At 48.2% G+C, this 20,867-nt stretch overlaps 1 protein-coding gene across 1 annotated transcript in view; it reads right to left on the minus strand.

Moving 5' to 3' along the window:
- Positions 1 to 9,853, minus strand: part of LOC138666458 (uncharacterized) — a 31,487-nt gene extending 21,634 nt beyond the window's left edge. The window contains exons 1-7 of the mRNA XM_069754682.1: positions 9,752 to 9,853; positions 9,545 to 9,668; positions 9,366 to 9,463; positions 5,451 to 5,640; positions 4,538 to 4,643; positions 2,628 to 2,728; positions 2,211 to 2,311 (exon numbers count right to left, since the gene is read on the minus strand). Coding sequence (XP_069610783.1) covers positions 2,211 to 2,311; positions 2,628 to 2,728; positions 4,538 to 4,643; positions 5,451 to 5,640; positions 9,366 to 9,463; positions 9,545 to 9,668; positions 9,752 to 9,847 — 816 coding nt within the window. The 5' untranslated portion in view covers positions 9,848 to 9,853. The remainder of the gene's footprint in view (positions 1 to 2,210; positions 2,312 to 2,627; positions 2,729 to 4,537; positions 4,644 to 5,450; positions 5,641 to 9,365; positions 9,464 to 9,544; positions 9,669 to 9,751) is intronic.
- Positions 9,854 to 20,867: the final 11,014 nt, after the last annotated feature.

Below are 20,867 nucleotides of genomic sequence, written 5' to 3' on the forward strand. Positions count from 1 at the left end.
CGTTACGGACGCGGCGATACTAAATATGTGTACTTTTATTGTTTTTTTTGTTTTTTTTTTATGTAAAGAAATGTATTTATGGGAATAATATTTTTTTTTTTCTGCTTTATTTAGGAATTTTTTTTTTTTTTTTTTTTTACAAGTGTGGAAATTTTTTTTTTTACTTTTTCACTTTGTCCCAGGGGGGGACATCACAGATCACCGATCTGACAGTGTGCACAGCACTCTGTTAGATCGGTGATCTGACATACAGCCGGGCAGGATTAGAGCTGCAGCTGCAGCCTGATCCTGACCCGGAAGTGCTCCCTGCAGGACCCGGATGCAGCCCGGCGGCCATTTTGGATCCGGGGACTGCAGGGAGAAGACGCTCGGTACACGGTGAGCACATCACCGTGTACCGATCGTCTCAGGGAAGCCCGCAGGGAGCCCTCTCCCTGCGCGATGCTTCCCTGCACCGCCGGCACACCGCGATCATCTTTGATCGCGGTGTGCCGGGGGTTAATGTGCCGGGAGCGGTCCGTGACCGCTCCTGGCACATAGTGCCGGATGTCAGCTGCGATAGGCAGCTGACACCCGGCCGCGATCGGCCGCGCTCCCCCCGTGAGCGCGGCCGATCGCATATGACGTACTATCCCGTCCATGGGAATTAAGTCCCAGGTCACCTGGACGGGATAGTACGTCATATGGGATTAAGGGGTTAATATTTATAATTAAAATACTCGGATCCTAACACACACATACATAGACACTAAACAATGTGCTCAAGTGAATCAGTGCTCAATATAAAAAATTAGACGGACGAATAGAAAGAATCCCTCACGTTCTGTAAGGGAGGTGGTTCCAAAAGGTAAATAACAGGCTAGAGGGTAGGGAAATAATGTGTCACTACTGTCTTCCCTGTAAACCCTCCACAGAGCTCCTGTCCTGAAAAGGACAGGCCCCAAGTAGGTCCTGCTATGGACACCCACCAACCAAGAAAAAATAACCAAGATGTCTGTCTTCTCCCAACGCGTTTCAACTCCAATGGTGGAGACTCATCAGGGGAGTGTATAAAATGCGAAGTGGCGACCAGTGGGTCTATTAAATAGTCTAAAAAAACGTTCAATCACATGGAAACCATACAGGTCCGTATAAGTCTGTGCTTCTATGGGTCCCGCAGTGGCAGGGAATCCCAATACATAGTCCACAGATGTCAGCTGTGTCCACAACTCAGAGTAAAGGTTATGCTTTATATAGGGGATATCCTCCATAGCTTATTCTATTCTATGAAACCTGGCAGCTACCTTAGGGAGGTAGGAAGGGTCTGGCTTCAGCAGTATTTTATCAGAAAATACTAACAGGAAAGGAGGGTAGATAGATAGAGCCTGTATGTCACTAACTTTTAGCTGATGTTAAAGCAACTAACAGAGCAGTCTTTAATGATATGTACTTTAAAGCGACAGACTCTAAAGGTTCAAAAGGAGGACCCATCAGGGCATCACGATCCAGGTTCAGGTTCCAGGGAGGCAAGCGAGCAATGTGTTCAGGGTAGCTACGCTCACACACTGAAATAAACCGTGCAACCCATCTATCTCCCGCAATATTACAACTATATAGGGATCTCAAACCGGATATCTGAAACTTTAAGGTGTTAACTGAAAGACCCACCACCCGACCCTTCTGCAGAAACTTGAGAAATGCAGCAACTGGAACCTCACTAGAGAAGGGCCCAGTATGAAAATTAAGGAACTTCCTCCACACTCTACTGTATATCTGCATCGTGGATTCTTTCCTACTCTGCAGACTGGTACTAATCAGGATGTCTGAAAACCCCCTTAATTTCAACCACTGCCTCTCAAGTTCCACGCCATCAAGTGGAGACCCATCATGCGAGGATGACGTAATGGACCCCGAGAGAGAAGCCCGGTTCTGATGGGAGGATCAAGGGGTCAGATATGGACATGGCTCTGAGCCATGAAAACTATGGTCTCTTGGGCCAGAAAGGAGCAATGAGAATTACCCTTGCCCTCTCGTCCCTGATCTTCTTGATGACTAGTGGAAGCACCATCATTGGGGGAAACGCATAGGCTAGACTGAACCGCCAAGGGAACTGGAGGGAGTCGACCATCTCCAGCTGATCTGCCCTGTTCAGGGAGGCAAACCTTTGGACCCTTCAGTTGTCCCTGGTAGCAAACAAGTCTATTTCCTGAAGCCCCCACAAGTCCACTAACTTCCTGAATACTTGGTGACCGAGAACCCATTCTCTCTGATATAACGTATGGTGACTGAGGAAGTCCGCTTTGAGATTTTCCACTCTCCTGTTTGTGAATGGCTGAAAGGGACAAGAGATGGGTTTAAGCCAGTTTGAGAACCTCTGCCACAGTAGACATCAGCACTTTTGATCAAGTTCCGCCTTGCCAATTTACGTATGCAACTGACATGGTATTGTCCGACAAAACTCTCACATGAGACCCCCGCAGCTGTGGGCGAAAGTGATGTAGAGCATGACTGACTGCCTTTAGTTCCTTTAGATTTGAGGAGTCATCAGCCTCCTCTATGGACCACTGCCCCTGAGCCAGGGGTCCATATGAGCTCCCCATCCATCAGGACTAGCATCCGTAGTAACTATCCTGGACGTTTTCACTTACCATGGAATCCCCTTCCCTGGTCTCCCGGGACCTCCATCAGGACATGCTTAGATAATAGACATAAAACCTCCAACTCAAGAGCCTCCTGTTGTGCCGGGGATCTAAGAGAAGTGATGACAAAGGAATCTGAGGGGATTCGACAAAACTGTAGTTTCAACCCCGATTTTACTAAGCCCAGGGTCCAGGGATTAAAAGTGATCTCTCGTCATCTGTGGCAAAATTTTTTTAACCTGCCGCCCACAGGAGGGTCAGGGTCAATGGAATTTATTACTCTTCCTGGGAGAGGATCCGCTAAAATGGGCACCTTTTTGTTTGGTCTCCTTTGTCTCCCAGTGATCTTGGTTTTCATAAGGACACCTTCTACTGAATGGTCCCTTTCTGAAGGCCCTCCGGTAGGACGGAACAGACTGGTTAGGGAACCCCTTCTTTCTCTCCCGCCTTGAGAGTCTAATCGAGCACGCTGCCAAAGAGGAACTCACCCTGGCATGGAATTGCGCACAATTTAGACTTTGTGCATCCCCCTTCCAGCCCTTCAGCCATAGGACACGACAAACAAAATTTACAAGACCAGCTGACCTTGCTGCCAGGTGTAGGGAGTACACAGAAACATCGGCTAGATAGGGCATAGCTCCCCTGATCAATGGAATAGAGGACGACAGCCTCTCTCTAGACCAGTGTTCCCAAAGTCCGGTCCTCAAGAGCCACCAACAGGTCATGTTTTCAGGATTTCCTTAGTATTGCACAGGTGATAATTGCATCACCTGCACAGGCAAGGATTCCATCACCTGTGCAATACTAAGGAAATCCTGAAAACATGACCAGTTGGTGGCTCTTGAGGGCCGGACTTGGGGAACACTGCTCTAGACAATCCTTACTTGATCTGTTCCTCCAGCTAGTCTACCCAAACAAGTACATGTGCTGGATATAGCCGGTCTAAAGGCTCTGGTATAGGACTCCCATGATCTTTTAAGTAATGTCTCTGCTTTGCAGTCTAGAGCAATGTTTCTCAACTCCAGTCCTCAAGACCCACCAACAGGTCATGTTTTAAGGATTTCCTTAGTATTGCACAGGTGATAATTTCATTACCTGCTCAAGCATTAATTCCATCACCTGGGCAATACTAAAGGTACCTTCACACAACGATTTCGTTAAAACGTCACGCTTTTTGTGACGTAGCAACGATCCCGCTAACGATCTCGTTATGTGTGACAGCGACCAACGATCAGGCCCCTGCTGGGAGATTGTTGGTCGTTGGGGAATGATCAGGACCTTTTTTGGTCGCTGATCACCCGCTGTCATCGCTGGATCGGCGTGTGTGACGCCGATCCAGCGATGTGTTCACTTGTAACCAGGGTAAATATCGGGTTACTAAGCGCAGGGCTGCGCTTCGCGTTTAGTAACCCGATATTTACCCTGGTTACCATTGTAAAAGTTAAAAAAAGGAAACAGTACATACTCACATTCCGTGACGTGACAGACATCGGAATGTATGTACTTTTTTTTTTTTTTTTACTTCTACAATGGTAACCAGGATAAATATCAGGTTACTAAGCGCGGCCCTGCACTTAGTAACCCGATGTTTACCCTGGTTACCCGGGGACTTCGGCATAGTTGAAGACAGTTTCAACGATGCCGAAGTTGTTCCCCGGATCGTTGGTCGCTGGAGAGAGCTGTCTGTGTGACAGCTCCCCAGCGACCACACAACGACTTACCAACGATCACGGCCAGGTTGTATCGCTGGTCGTGATCGTTGGTAAGTCGTTTAGTGTAACGGTAACATAGTAACATAGTAACAGTTAGTAAGGCCGAAAAAAGACATTTGTCCATCCAGTTCAGCCTATATTCCATCATAATAAATCCCCAGATCTACGTCCTTCTACAGAACCTAATAATTGTATGATACAATATACCTTGAGGTACCTTTAGGAAATCCTGAAAACATGACCTGTTGGTGGGTCTTGAGGATTGGAGTTGAGAAACACTGGTCTAGAGGGTCAGATAGGACCACAGAATCTTCTGCAGGCAGGACAAAATACCTAGAAGTCAAGGACATTGCGGAGTCCACCTTGGGAACCTTGGACCAAGCTGTCAGGTCATCATCCTCAAAGGGACACCTCCTCCTGGAACATGAAGAGAGGAACCCTCGCGCTGTCCCTGCTTGCTCCATTCCATTTTGACCAAATCCTTCACCACACCAATAACCGGGAAAGCTCGTCTTTCTGCGAGAGACCTGCAAACAATTTCCTTTGTAGATCTAACCTTTTTCACCTCTAAAAGCCCCATGGTATTTCTAACTGAAATCACCACATTATCCATACTCTCTATGGGAAAAAAAGATAGCCTTTCTTCACCAGATGACAATGAATCAGAAGCACCAGAGGATCCAGCCTGGTCACTACCGGAAGCAGAACTGGAGAAAGGGGTAACACTCCTTGCTTTAGACTTCTGTTTCTTAGGCCTGTTTGAACATCCTAAGGACTGAAGTTCCTCTCTTATCATTAATCGTATATCAGCAGATCTAAATGCTCTCCTCTGAAGAGGCAATTTGCATATTATATTTCCCAGAGGAGCATTGCACGGCGAATAAGCCTCCTTACCTTGACAAGCCAGAGATGGTATGTCACTCTCCATAAGGAGAAACGATACCCCTTAGACCCCAGTCCAGAGCCTCTCACCTAGCCAAATCAGTTCTCATGCTTCGCACTGACGAGGGCCAACAGCCCGAAACACCGTGTCTGCGAATTGAGATATTGATTTGGCTTTTATCCTAAGTCATATTGCACGACTCGTTAAAGGGTTGATTGTGACTTGTAGGATCGCTACTTCCAACAGGTGGCGCTATAGAGTTTAAGTCCTCTTTTTCTCTGAAGAGGCAATTTGTAGATCTAACTGAGGACTCCTCCTCTAAAGTCTGGCTGATACAACTCTGACACAGTCTTTTAAGATAGAGGTCAGGAAGGGGTTGTGAGCACAAGGCACATTCTTTGTGCTTGGCTTTTTTAGTTTTCTTAGCCTGAAAGGGAGGTACACAGAAAGAAGGTGAATCAGCTTAGTAGGCAGAGTCATGTAACACTCACCCAGTGAAGCTGTGATGTGGTACCGCAGTTCTGGAAGCGGAGGCACAGCACGAGTTCTAGATGGTACAGCTTACTCCGTACACTCTTGTACTGCTCTTGGGATTGCTGTGCGGCTGCACTTCCACCACCTGTGGGTGCACCTCAGATTCTCCTGGAGAGGACATCTTTGGGACACATTGGCAGCAGGAGGCCGCCGGATCTTATACTTACAGCCCGTTCATCTCCAGAAATAGCCTCCCCGCACCACTGGAAGTGAACCCAAGCAATTTCAGTTCAGTAATGCTGAATGGGCAGTGCGCATGCATGGGCCTAAACCCGGAAGCACTGCCCGATGGAAGAGCAGAGTGGCTGATGCACACATCCCGCTCCACAAGATGAGTGCCAGCCTAATCCTACCGCACCACGTTCCGTGTGAGCCAGGACAGCCTCTCCCAGATCTTGGCCTCACATCATCCACCATCAGATGAGGGTGAAGACTGACAGGCAAGGATCTCCAGACACTGCTTCTGGTGCCGCAGCCCCTGCCATTCCCCAGACACCACACAGGTGGTATGCACAGGGCCAGGAATCCTTTCCTGTGCAGGATCCCGCAGGAACAAGAAACCAACTGAGGAGGTGAGGGGGACAGCCCCTTATCTGTAGGTTTCCTGTTCCTGGGGGCGGATCTCCTCTCTCAGTGGGTGCTGTCAACAATAAAAAAAACAACCATAAGGCCATGTTCACACAGTGCGTTTTTTACTGCGGAACCGCAGCGTTTTTGCCGCTGCGGTTCCGCAGCTGTTTTCCATGCAGGGTACAGTACAATGTACCCTATGGAAAACAGGAACCACTGTGCACATGGTCCTGAATTTCAAAAAAAAAAGCCGCGCTGAATAGCTGCGGGAAAAAAGAAGTACCATGTCACTTCTTTTTTCGGAGCCGCAGCGGTTCTGCACCCATAGACCTCCATTGTGAGGTCAATCCCGCAGTAAAACCCGCAGATCAAAAATAGATCTGCGGGTTTTATTGCGGTTCGTGGTGCAGAACCGCTGCAGCAGGAAGTGCGGGGAAGCGGGCGGAAGTGCGTGGGTGGAGTGTGGCTGCCCCGATCCCACCCCCCCATGCTCCGATGCCCCTCCCCCGTGCTCCGATGTCTCCCCCCCGTGCTCCGATGCCCCCCCCCGTGCCCTAATCTCCCCCCCTTATACTTACCCGGCCTCCCGGTGTCCGTCCGGCCGTCTTCTCCCTGGGCGCCGCCATCTTGCAAAATGGCGGGCGCATGCGCAGTGCGCCCGCCGAATCTGCCGGCCGGCAGATTCGCTCCAAAGTGCATTTTGATCACTGAGATATAACCTATCTCAGTGATCAAAATAAAAAAATAGTAAATGACACCCCCCCACTTTGTCACCCCCATTGGTAGGGACAATAAAAAAAATTAAGATTTTTTTTTTTTTTTTTCACTAAGGTTAGAATAGGGTTAGGGGTAGGGTTAGGGGTAGGGTTAGGGGTAGGGTTAGGGGTAGGGTTAGGGGTAGGGTTAGGGGTAGGGTTAGGGGTAGGGTTAGGGGTAGGGTTAGGGGTAGGGTTAGGGTATTTTCAGCCATTTTAGCCCTAAAAAGCTTCCTAGGAAACACACAGTCTCTGCATAGAAAACTGCATAAAAAAAGGATCAAAAAACGCATCAAAAAACACATCAAAAAAGGACAAAAAAAGGACAAAAAAAGACCTGCGTTTTCTGCCAATAGCTGCAGTTTTTTAAAAAACAGTCCTGAAAAAAAAAGGATGGAAATCAGGAACGTGTGAACATCTATAATATAACGCTGGGAGCGTCACTCTGTCCGAAGCCTCTATAGACTGCGCAAGCGCCGGCGCAGTCTGGGCCTCACAGAGCGACGCTCCCGGGAGATCGCGGTATGCGTAAGCACTGAACGCATACCGCGATCTCCACCGGAGAGTCAGGGACCGCCAGGAGGGAGGGTAAGTATACTCACCTTTCCCGGTTCCAGCGCTGCTTGCGGCTCTGTCTCCCGGCTCCTCTGCTCCCGGCTCCGGAGGGCGCGGACTGCACAGGCGCCGATTCCTGCTGCCGGAATCGGCGCCTGCGCAGTCCGCGCTTTCCGGTGCCATTTTCTTGAAGACACACTCCGGCTCCACTGCAGGTGTGTCTTCAAGAAAATGGCGCCGGAAAGCGCGGACTGCGCAGGCGCCGATTCCGGCAGCAGGAATCGGCGCCTGCGCAGTCCCCGCTTTCCGGCGCCATTTTCTTGAAGACATACCTGCAGTGGAGCCGGACGATAGGTGAGTATGGTATTTTTTTTTTTTTATATGGCAGCAGCATTCGGGGGCATACACACTGGAGCGTCTTATGGGGGGCATATAATACAATGCAGGATGGGAGCAGCACATGACAGAACGGGCGCAGGATGGCCGCAGCACATGACAGAACGGGCGCAGGATGGCCGCAGCACATGACAGAACGGGCGCAGGATGGCCGCAGCACATGACAGAACGGGCGCAGGATGGCCGCAGCACATGACAGAACGGGCGCAGGATGGCCGCAGCACATGACAGAACGGGCGCAGGATGGCCGCAGCACATGACAGAACGGGCGCAGGATGGCCGCAGCACATGACAGAACGGGCGCAGGATGGCCGCAGCACATGACAGAACGGGCGCAGGATGGCAGCAGCACATGACAGAACGGGCGCAGGATGGCAGCAGCACATGACAGAACGGGCGCAGGATGGCAGCAGCACATGACAGAACGGGCGCAGGATGGCAGCAGCACATGACAGAACGGGCGCAGGATGGGAGCAGCACATGACAGAACGGGGGCGCAGGATGGGAGCAGCACATGACAGAAGGGGCGCAGGATGGCAGCAGCACATGACAGAACGGGCGCAGGATGGCAGCAGCACATGACAGAACGGGCGCAGGATGGCAGCAGCACATGACAGAACGGGCGCAGGATGGCAGCAGCACATGACAGAATGGGCGCAGGATGGCAGCAGCACATGACAGAACGGGCGCAGGATGGCAGCAGCACATGAGAACGGGCGCAGGATGGCAGCAGCACATGACAGAACGGGCGCAGGATGGCAGCAGCACATGACAGAACGGGCGCAGGATGGCAGCAGCACATGACAGAACGGGCGCAGGATGGCAGCAGCACATGACAGAACGGGCGCAGGATGGCAGCAGCACATGACAGAACGGGCGCAGGATGGCAGCAGCACATGACAGAACGGGCGCAGGATGGCAGCAGCACATGACAGAACGGGCGCAGGATGGCAGCAGCACATGACAGAACGGGCGCAGGATGGGAGCAGCACATGACAGAACGGGCGCAGGATGGGAGCAGCACATGACAGAACGGGGGCGCAGGATGGGAGCAGCAAATGACAGAACGGGCGCAGGATGGGAGCAGCAAATGACATGATGGGAGCAGCAAATGACAGAATGGGGACGCAGGATGGAGCAGCACATGACAGGATGGGGACGCAGGATGGAGCAGCACATACCAGGATGGAGACCATATACCAATATAAATGCTCGCCACCTGGGCGTAGAACGGGTTCAATAGCTAGTACCCTAATACTGGTGGATAAAACAAAACTGAGCACAAAACCTTCACAGTTGTCTACACATCATAGGGGAGATCTCATGACACCTCTCTATCTACCTGATGATCCTGAGAAACATTGGGATCTTCTTGATTACAGTTCTGTGGAAGAGGAGGATGGGGACATCTCTCTGGTGTTGTCCTCCTACTGAATAGATCTGGAGGAAACATACAGGGACTTAATTCATTCTTTACATACAGATAATTATAGGCCGTCTGTATTCAATCCAGTCCATTACCTGGTGATATGAGGCGCTGGGGAATCTCCATCATGATGTCCTTGTACAGATCTTTGTGTTCTTCTAAATACTCCCACTCCTCCATGGAGAAATAGACGGAGACATCCTGATACCTTATAGGAACCTGACACATACAATGATACCGTCATCCCCCCGATCCCTTCATAGCGTAACTGTATAATGTCCCAGCATTCCCAGCAGTGTCACCTCTACAGACAGCAGCTCATTAATCTTATAGGCGAGTTCTAGGATCTTCTGGTCATTGATGTTCTCATGTATCAGGGGGTGAGGTTGAAGCCCCATGATTGGGCTCAGGGGTCTTCCCCATCCCTCAGACACAGGGTCCTGACAGGGCTCACTAGAGGTCTTCACTACTGTGTAATCCTGGTTATGGAGAGACACATTCATAAATCTCACTACATACATTTCCAGACTCCTCACCTCTCCAGTTCTGTCCATCTGTTATTCCCATAGATAACAATGATGTAATGTGACGTCATCAGAATCTCTCACCTCTCCAGTAAGCCGGAAGAGGATCTCTAGGGCGAGGTGTAATATCCTCTCCACCATCTTGTCTCTGTCCATATTCATCCTTGATGGGTAAATCAGGAAAATTCTCTTATATAGGTGATCTTCACTGAGAGGATCTGATATTGTAGAGACCTGAATGGGAAGTAGAGGAGTCGATGTATCAAAAATCCTGGCGATAATAAGGGGAAGCATATAAGAAGATAGAACTTGTAGATATTGTACTCTAGTTTTGTATGGATTAGAACGCAAGTTGAATTGCTGACTAAGGCCTCTTTCCCACTTCAGTCTTTTGGAGTCAGTTTGAATCCGCTGTTTTCGTCAAATAGCGGATCCGCCATTTTTTTTTTTGGCGGATCCGCTATTTTCCCATAGACTTGCATTAGCGACGGATTGTGGCGGATGGTCGTACGTTCCATCCGCCATGTGATTTGGTGGACGTCTAGACTGATGGACATTGCAATGTTTTTTGTCTGCGCCGAAACGGCAATTCGCGACGGATCCGTCGCGTCCACCATTTCCTAGAATGGGCGACGGATCCGTCGCCCCAATCCGCTTTTTCAATTGAGCATGCTCCAAAAAGTAGATACTTTTCCCAGATACACAAATCCGTCAAAAAAACGGATCCGTTAGAATCTTTTTCTCAACACTTTTAACGGATCCATCCATCCGCCATGATGTCGGAGGAGACTGACGCCAAACAACTGAAGTGTGAAAGAAGTTTAAGGCTATGTGCACACGATGCAGATTTGCTGCAGATCCGCACTGTAATGTACAGTACAATGTAAATCAATAGGGTAAAAAAAATAGCTGTGCAGATGGTGCGGAAAAATCAGCATGTAATTGCTGTTGATTTCAAAGAAGTGCATGTCACTTTTGTGCGGATCTGCTGCGTTTCTGCACCCCTCCATGATAAAAATCCACAGTGGCAAATTTCACAGAAAACGTACACAAAATCCGCATAAAAACTATGGCAAATCCGCAGTAATTGTATTTTATGGAGTCCACAACAGCACCCACTGAGAGAGGGGATCCGCCCCCAGGAACAGGAAACCTACAGATAAAAAGGGGCAGTCCCCCTCCCCTCCTCGGTTGGATTACAGAGTACAAGAGGAACCGCCAAGAAAACATTAGAACATCTTCATAAAAACCACACGATATGTATAAACATATAACTCAATATATACTACCATCACCCGGAGTGAATTACATACACATCTCTATTATATGCTACTAAGGGAGGGAAGTGAGTGGGTGCTGTCATGGACTCCATAAAATACAATTACCGGTAAGTAATCAGTTTTTTATCCTCGCCACTACAGTACCCACTGAGAGACTTTCAGAGAACCATCATCTGGGAGGGACCACCATATTGAGGACAGATCTCCTGAAAAGTAAATCAGAAGATGACAAATCGAGTCACTAGTGGTTGTAAAAGGTAGATGGTGAAGACCATGTTGCAGCATTAGGCTAGGATCACATTGAGTTACGGCAGTCCGTTTAGCGCATAGCGCTACGGACTGCGCTAACGCAATGTCCCAAAAGGGATCGCGTTTGCCGATCCCACTAGCGCAGATGCCCGATCTGCTCTAGCGAGGAACGGACCGCAAGCAGCGTTCGCGGTCCGTCACTCAAATAACGGCACATCGCTAGTGCACGCCCAATGTGGGCGTGCGCTAGCGATGCGTTCGCCATTACAAATAATGGCGGCGTTAACGGACTACGTTACACTGCGTTATGCCGCGGTGTAACATAGTCCGTTAAACGGGTTCACATAACGTAATGTGAACCTAGCCTTACATATCAGATCAATTGAGACGTCCGCCTTCTCAGCCCACGAGGATGACATAGCCTGTATCAAATGTGCCCTTATTCCATCCGGAGGACCTTCACCCTTTGCTGAGTAAGCCAGACAGATTGTATCTGTGACCCAACGTGATAAAGTGCTCCTTAATTTTATACACTATATTAGTGGAGTTACAGTTAATATACTGTTTAATATCAAATTTGACTATTCCATCCGCATTATAGAAAGTTTTAGCAACCACGGCATGTTTACATGTACTACAGTTAAAAAAAACTATATAATTAAGCCAGGTTTTTGTACGTTTTGTCTTATCAGAACAAAACATACTGGGAGCCATTTTGTTTCCAATCGTCGGTGCTCTTCTCGAGACCACATTTATACCCGAATGTAATATGTCATATAGTTGTTGGTCCTCATGTAGGATAGGCAGATACTTAATGTCCTTAATTTTAGTGAACTGTGGGCTGTACTGGAAACATATTTACAGCTTATTTTCTATTTCTGTATTGACTTTTTTTTGGGAGGTGTTATTAATTCCTGGCGATCTTTTCCCTCCTCAATATTTTTTGCCCTATTGATTGTCCATTGAGGATATTTGCGGTATTTTAATTTATTAGTCACCTGTCCAAATTCTCTCCCCTTAATTCCCCCCTCTAGACTACAGTTTCGCTTGATCCTGGTGAACTCACCCACTGGGATCGATTTGATGGTATGCTTACTGTGGCTACTACCCGCATGAAGGATTGCAACCTGTCCTATGTGGGATGTATGGCCAGAAAATTAAAAACACGGATTAGGGAACACTTATATGATATAGCCAACACTCAAAATGGAACTTGAAATATATCAGCAGCGTCTAGACATTTCGTTACACATCGTGCCCGCAGCACAACATATTTCCAGGTCCAGGGAATAGAACGGGTTAATATGTCTCCTCGCGGGGGAGACCCCAGGGAATGTCTCCTTACGCAGGAGGCATATTGGATTTTCCAGTTAAATACTCGATCCCCGACGGGGTTAAATAAGCGAAATGAGATCATGCTGCACTATTCTTGATTCTGAGGTGAATATTTTAATGTTTATATATGCTTGGTATTAACCCCTTTCTGACCTCGGACGGGATAGTACGTCCGAGGTCAGAAGCCCCTCTTTGATGCGGGCTCCGGCGGTGAGCCCGCATTAAAGCCAGGACATGTCAGCTGTTTTGAACAGCTGACATGTGCCCGTAATAGGCGCGGGCAGAATCGCGATCTGCCCATGCCTATTTACTAGTTAAATGCCGCTGTCAAACGCAGACAGCGGCATTTAACTACCAAATCCAGCCGGGCGGCCGGAAATGACGTCATCGCCGACCCCCGTCACATGATCGGAGGTCGGCGATGCTTCAGAATGGTAACCATAGAGGTCCTTAAGACCTCTATGGTTACTGATCCGGTAGCTGTGAGCGCCACCCTGTGGTCGGCGCTCACAGCACACCTGATTTTCTGCTACATAGCAGCGAACAGCAGATCGCTGCTATGTAGCAGAGGCGATCGTGCTGTGCCTGCTTCTAGCATCCCATGGAGGCTATTGAAGCATGGCAAAAGTAAAAAAAAAAAAGTTAAAAAAATGTGAATAAAATAAAAAAAATATAAAAGTTTAAATCACCCCTCTTTCGCCCCAATCAAAATAAATCAATAAAAAAAAAAACCAGCATTAACCTGATCACTAAACGGCGTATTGAGAAAAAAAATTGAAACACCAGAATTACCTTTTTTTGGTCGCCGCGACATTGCATTAACCCCTTCCCGACCCATGACGCCACGTAGGCGTCATAAAAGTCTGTGCCAATCCGACCCATGACGCCTATGTGGCGTCATGGAAAGATCGCGTCCCTGCAGATCGGGTGAAAGGGTTAACTCCCATTTCACCCGATCTGCAGGGACAGGGGGAGTGGTAGTTTATCCCAGGGGGGGTGGCTTCACCCCCCCGTGGCTACGATCGCTCTGATTGGCTGTTGAAAGTGAAACTGCCAATCAGAGCGATTTGTAATATTTCACCTATTATAACTGGTGAAATATTACAATCCAGCCATGGCCGATGCTGCAATATCATCGGCCTTGGCTGGAAACACTAATGTGCCCCCACCCCACCGATCGACCCCCCAGCCCTCCGATCTGTCCGGTACACTGCTCCGGCTCCCCTCCGTCCTGTGCTCCGCTCCCCCCGTGCTCTTGTCCGCTCCCCTGGTGCTCCAATCACCCTCCCCGTGCTCCAATCACCCCCCTGCACTCCGTTCCACCCCCCGTGCTCCGTTCCACCCCTCCCGGGCTAAGTTCCACCCCTCCCACGCTCCGATCCACCCCCCCATGCTCCAATCCCCCCCGTGCTCCCCCCACCCCATCATACTTACCGATCCTGCCGGGGTCCGTCCGTCTTCTCCCTGGGCGCCGCCATCTTCCAAAATGGCAGGCGCATGCGCAGTGTGCCCGCCGAATCTGCCGGCCGGCAGATTCGTTCCAAAGTGCATTTTGATCACTGAGATAGATTATATCTCAGTGATCAAAATAAAAAAAATAATAAATAACCCCCCCCTTTTGTCACCCCCATAGGTAGGGACAATAAAAAAATAAAGAATTTTTTTTTCCCACTAATGTTAGAATAGGGTTAGGGTTAGGGGTAGGGTTAGGGGTAGGGCTAGGGGTAGGGCTAGGGGTAGGGCTAGGGGTAGGGGTAGGGTTAGGGGTAGGGCTAGGGTTAGGGGTAGGGCTAGGGGTAGGGGTAGGGCTAGGGGTAGGGGTAGGGCTAGGGTTAGGGGTAGGGCTAGGGGTAGGGCTAGGGTTAGGGCTAGGGTTTCGTTATGTGCACACGTATTCTGGTCCTCTGCGGATTTTTCCGCTGCGGATTTGATAAATCCGCAGTGCTAAACCGCTGCGGATTTACCGCGTTTTTTCTGCGCATTTCACTGCGGTTTTACCACTGCGATTTTCTATTTGAGCAGTAGTAAAACCGCTGCGGAATCCGCACAAAGAAGTGACATGCTGCGGAATGTAAACCATGTGTACAGCGATTTTTGTTTCCCATAGGTTTACATTGAACTGTAAACTCATGGGAAATTGCTGCGGATCCGCAGCGTTTTCCGCAGCGTGTGCACATACCTTTAGAATTAGGTTATGTGCACACGGTGCGGATTTGGCTGCGGTAAACCTATGGAAAACCAAATCCGCTGTGCCCATGGTGCGGAAAATACCGCGCGGAAACGCTGCGTTGTGTTTTCCGCAGCATGTCAATTCTTTGTGCGGATTCCGGCGGCGTTTTACACCTGTGCCTCAATAGGAATCCGCAGGTGAAATCCGCACAAAAAACACTGGAAATCTGCAGAAAATCCGCAGGTAAAACGCAGTGCCTTTTACCCGCGGATTTTTCAAAAATGATGCTGAAAAATCTCACACGAATCAGCAACGTGGGCACATAGACTTAGGGTTGGAATTAGGGTTGTGGTTAGGGGTGTGATTAGGGTTATGGCTACAGTTGGGATTAGAGTTAGGGGTGTGTTGGGGTTAGTGTTGGAGGTAGAATTGAGTGGTTTCCACTGTTTAGGCACATCAGGGGTCTCCAAACGCAACATGGCGCCACCATTGATTCCAGCCAATCTCGTATTCAAAAAGTCAAATGGTGCTCCCTCAATTCCGAGCCCCGACGTGTGCCCAAACAGTGGTTTACCCCCACATATGGGGTACCAGCATACTCAGGATAAACTGCGCAACAATTACTGGGGTCCAATTTCTCCTGTTACCCTTGGAAAAATTAAAAAATTCTGGGCTAAATAATTATTTTTGAGGAAAGAAAACGTATTTATTATTTTCACGGTTCTGCATTATAAACTTCTGTGAAGCACTTGGGGGTTCATAGTGCTCACCACACATCTAGATAAGTTCCTTTCAGGGTCTAGTTTCCAAAATGGGGTCACTTGTGGGGGGTTTCTACTGTTTAGGCACACCAGGGGCTCTGCAAACGCAACGTGACGCCCGCAGACCATTCCATCAAAGTCTGCATTTCAAAAGTCCCTACTTCCCTTCTGAGCTCCGACGTGTGCCCAAACAGTGGTTTACCTCCACAGATGGGGTATCAGCGTACTCAGGAGAAACTGGACAACAAATATTGGGGTCAAATTTCTCCTGTTACCCTTGGGAAAATAAAAAATTGCAGGCTAAAAGATCATTTTTGAGAAAATATATATATTTTTTTTCATGGCTCTGCGTTATAAACTTCTGTGAAGCACTTGAGGGTTCAAAGTCCTCACCACACATCTAGATTAGTTCCTTTGGGGGTCTAGTTTCCAAAATGGGGTCATTTCTGGGGGATCTCCAATGTTTAGGCACACAGGGGCTCTCCAAACGTGACATGGTGTCCGCTAATGATTGGAGCTAATTTTCCATTTAAAAAGCCAAATGGCGTGCCTTCCCTTCCGAGCCCTGCCGTGCGCCCAAACAGTGGTTTACCCCCACATATGGGGTATCAGCGTACTCAGAACAAGCTGGACAACAACATTTGGGGTCCAATTTCTCCTATTACCCTTGGCAAAATAGGACATTCCAGGCTAAAACATCATTTTTGAGGAAAGAAAAATTATTTTTTTATTTTCATGGCTCTGCGTTATAAACTTCTGTGAAGCAATTGGGGGTTTAAAGTGCTCAATATGCATCTAGATAAGTTCCTTGGGGGGTCTAGTTTCCAAAATGGGGTCACTTGTGGGGGAGCTCCAATGTTTAGGCACACAGGGGCTCTCCAAACGCGACATGGTGTCCGCTAACAATTGGAGCTAATTTTCCATTCAAAAAGTCAAATGGCGCGCCTTCCCTTCCGAGCCCTGCCGTGTGCCCAAACAGTGGTTTACCCCCACATATGAGGTATCAGCGTACTCGGGAGAAATTGCCCAACAAATATTATGATCCATTTTATCCTATTGCCCATGTGAAAATGAAAAAATTGAGGCGAAAAGAATTGTTTTGTGAAAAAAAAGTACTTTTTCATTTTTACAGATCAATTTGTGAAGCACCTGAGGGTTTAAAGTGCTCACTAGGCATCTTGATAAGTTCCTTGGGGGGTCTAGTTTCCAAAATGGGGTCACTTGTGGGGGAGCGCCAATGTTTAGGCACACAGGGTCTCTCCAAACGCGACATGGTGTCCGCTAACGATGGAGATAATTTTTCATTCTAAAAGTCAAATGGCGCTCCTTCCCTTCCGAGCCTTACCATGTGCCCAAACAGTGGTTTACCCCCACATGTGAGGTATTGGTGTACTCAGGAGAAATTGCCCAACACATTTTAGGATCCATTTTATCCTGTTGCCCATGTGAAAATGAAAAAATTGAGGCTAAAAGAATTTTTTTGTGAAAAAAAAAGTACTTTTTCATTTTTACGGATCAATTTGTGAAGCACCTGGGGATTCAAAGTGCTCACTATGCATCTAGATAAGTTCCTTGGGGCGTCTAGTTTCCAAAATGTGGTCACTTGTGGGGGAGTTCCAATGTTTAGGCACACGGGGGCTCTCCAAACGTGACATGGTGTCCGCTAAAGAGTGGAGCCAATTTTTCATTCAAAAAGTCAAATGGCGCTCCTTCCCTTCCAAGCCCTGCCGTGCGCCCAAACAGTGGTTTACCCCCACATATGAGGTATCAGCGTACTCAGGACAAATTGGACAACAACTTTCGTTGTTCAGTTTCTCCTTTTACCATTGGGAAAATAAAAAAATTGTTGCTAAAATATAATTTTTGTGACTAAAAAGTTAAATGTTCATTTTTTCCTTCCATGTTGCTTCTGCTGCTGTGAAGCACCTGAAGGGTTAATAAACTTCTTGAATGTGGTTTTGAGTACCTTGAGGGGCGCAGTTTTTAGAATGGTGTCACTTTTGGGTATTTTCAGCCATATAGACCCCTCAAACTGATTTCAAATGTGAGGTGGTCCCTAAAAAAAAATGGTTTTGTAAATTTCGTTGTAAAAATGAGAAATTGCTGGTCAACTTTTAACCCTTATAACTTCCTAGCAAAAAAAAATTTTGTTTCCAAAATTGTGCTGATGTAAAGTATACATGTGGGAAATGTTATTTATTAACTATTTTGTGTCACATAACTCTCTGGTTTAACAGAATAAAAATTCAAAATGTGTGTCACGATATGGTATGAAATATCATAGTTAGTTTTTTTTTTCTAGCCTGAGTGGGCTAAGCCCCCCTTCTTGGAGTAACAGTTTGTAGCTGCAAATTCCTGGCTTTCCTTCTCAGAGAGTGTGGGGGTTAGAAGTTTTATGGCCAAACGGAATTTACGACTGGCATTTCCTGTGTAAGCTCTTGTCCAGCTAGAGCAGGAAAAATGGCTCCAAAAATTCATGAAAGATTCTTTGTTTAGTTTTTGTTAGATATTAGGCAAACGATTTAAGCTAGAAATACGAAAATATATATACGTAGTCTCACTCGGTGTAGCTACACATCTCATGACACTCGGGTTTCTAACTCCATCTGATAAAGAAGTAGGGTTTTCTCTGTAAATATGTATCCCAGATAGGACATATTTGATCTCATTAGAATGCCCACGTTAATCCGAGATGAATTATGAGTATGTTAGGACTCTGACATGTTTTGTAGTGAAGTTATCGAAATCAGAGAAAATAGTTTAAAGTTTAGGCAGAATGTAGAGAGAGGAGGGTCTGGATAAGCCAGCCTTTCTGTGATGTCACAGCCTTAATGTTTTAAGTGTCTGGCAGGCTCTGAGGAGTCACCTTTCTGCTAGATTTCTTCCTGACTTCTTGTCTTCTCCTGAAGCCAGCAGCATCCCATGGACTGGGATGTATGGAAACTGCCATAGCCTGATTGCCTGTCATGCTTTGAACATGTAAGTGTTGCTTTTTCTCATTTATTCCCTTTATGTTATAATTACCCATGTACATATTTGCAATTGTCTCATTTGTAACTTCTTTATAAAATATTTTTCATAAAGCACTGCCTAATTAATTTCAATGGAATATACTATTATATATTAGTTCGTTCATCCATGCTCTAAACTTACCCAGTCTTCTGAAGTGAAATACGCTACTGTTACTGTTGTGTTGGGTTAGCTTCGGACCCGTTTAATCGAAGCTGGTGGCAGCGAAAGTGTGCAGACTGTTGAGCGATGCTGAAGCGACTGCGGGGTTAATAATTATTGTTCCTGCCTGTGTGGGAGTAGTTATCGCGTCGCTGCAGCGTGCCCAATAGCCAGTACATAGCAGGCAGCCTTTCTGGCGACTAATTACCCAGGGTGCAGTACCTAATCTGACCTGAGAGTAAGGGGGGCGCCAGAGAGCTGCAAGTGTTAAGTGGAACTGTAAGCGGGATATACATAAATCCCTGCAGTTTGTGGTATATTGAAAGCAGTGGGATACCTAGAATAAGCCCCTGCTGTAAACTAAGAGGTCAATAGCCTTGTGTGTGGTTTTACATCACGTCGTGGAGTGGAGGGATAACTAAGATAAGCCCCCCCTGCACATGTGATAGCCGTCTGTTGGCCTAAAGTCACCTCAATCAGTGACGTAGGGGTGACGGTCACGGTGTGACTCCTGACCCATTGGTGACAGCGGTCAGGGGAATCCTGACAATTGGTGGCAAGGCTGTGGGATATCTTAGAGCATTAGTGATTTGGTTTGAGTAATCATTCCTCTCACTAAAAACTTGCAGAAAGTTCTTGCGAGGACTCTGCGCAAATAAGTTTGGAGAACGAACTCAGTGCTTTTAGTTGTGAGACAATTGCGTACTGGTAATTATCCCTTCCCTTTCTCTTCGTTTTTCTATCCTATCCTTTATTTGGCAACCATGGCTGCGAAAGGGGAAGCCTGGTACAACCAGCAGAAGGACTTTCTTGCTGGGATGTGCACGTGCCATGGCCTGAACCCCCAGGACAAGTCCAAGGCTCAAATGGTCGCTGAACTGGTGCAATTTGAAGCAGACCAAGCCAGGCCACAGAGCCCAGAGGCCTCAGAAGCCAGCACAAGCGAACATGGTGCTGCAGCAGAGGTCCAACCACTGAATACGGGCCCTACTGGCAACCAGGGGGGTGCAGACCTCCTCCTGCAGCTGGCTCTGCATCAAGGCTCCGCAGATGACCTAGAGAGACGTCTGCAGCTGATCCAGCAATACCAGCAAGCCGAGCGAGAGGCCCAGGCCCAGCGAGCCGAGCGAGAGGCCCAGCGAGCCGAGCGAGAGGCCCAAGCGGAGCGGGAGTACCGGCTACAGATGGCACGACTGCAAATGCAGGGGTCGTCCCAGTCCAGCCGTGAGCCCAGCAGCGCTCAGATACCTAAGCCCCGGCCCGATCACTTTCCTGTTATGGAGAAGGACGGAGACTTGGACACTTTTCTGCGGGCCTTTGAGAAAGCCTGCAGACAGTACCGACTGCCTACAGATGAATGGGCACGATACCTGACACCAGGGCTGAGAGGTAAAGCTCTGGAGGCATTTGCTGCCCTCCCTCAAGAGCAAGATGGTGACTATGAGGCCATCAAGCAGGCTCTGATAGCCAAGTACCAGCTTACACCCGAGGTGTACCGTAGAAAGTTCCGGACCCTCCAACGTGGCCCACACGACAGTTACAGTGATGTGGTGCATGGACTGGGGACCCACTTTGACCAGTGGACCCAAGGACTGTCAGTGACCACCTTTGCACAGCTGCGAGACCTGATGATCAAAGACCAGTTCTTTCATCTTTGCCCAGCTGAGGTGCGACAGTTCGTGATGGACAGAGAACCCAAAGACGTGACGAAAGCAGCGCAGATTGCCGATGCCTATGAGGCCAACCGTAGATCGGAAGTGCGGAAGCCAGTCACCACCAGCTGGAGAGGGGGTAAGCCTGCAACCAACGCTGGTACCCCTGCCAGCCAGCACACCAGAGGTCCTGTCCCCTTAGCCAACAGCACCAGACCTACCACCGAACCTCGCAAGTGTTACCACTGCAATCAGACTGGTCATATCAGTACCTAC

This window comes from Ranitomeya imitator, chromosome 2 (assembly GCF_032444005.1).
Source record: "Ranitomeya imitator isolate aRanImi1 chromosome 2, aRanImi1.pri, whole genome shotgun sequence".
NCBI classification, from domain to species: Eukaryota; Metazoa; Chordata; class Amphibia; order Anura; family Dendrobatidae; genus Ranitomeya; species Ranitomeya imitator.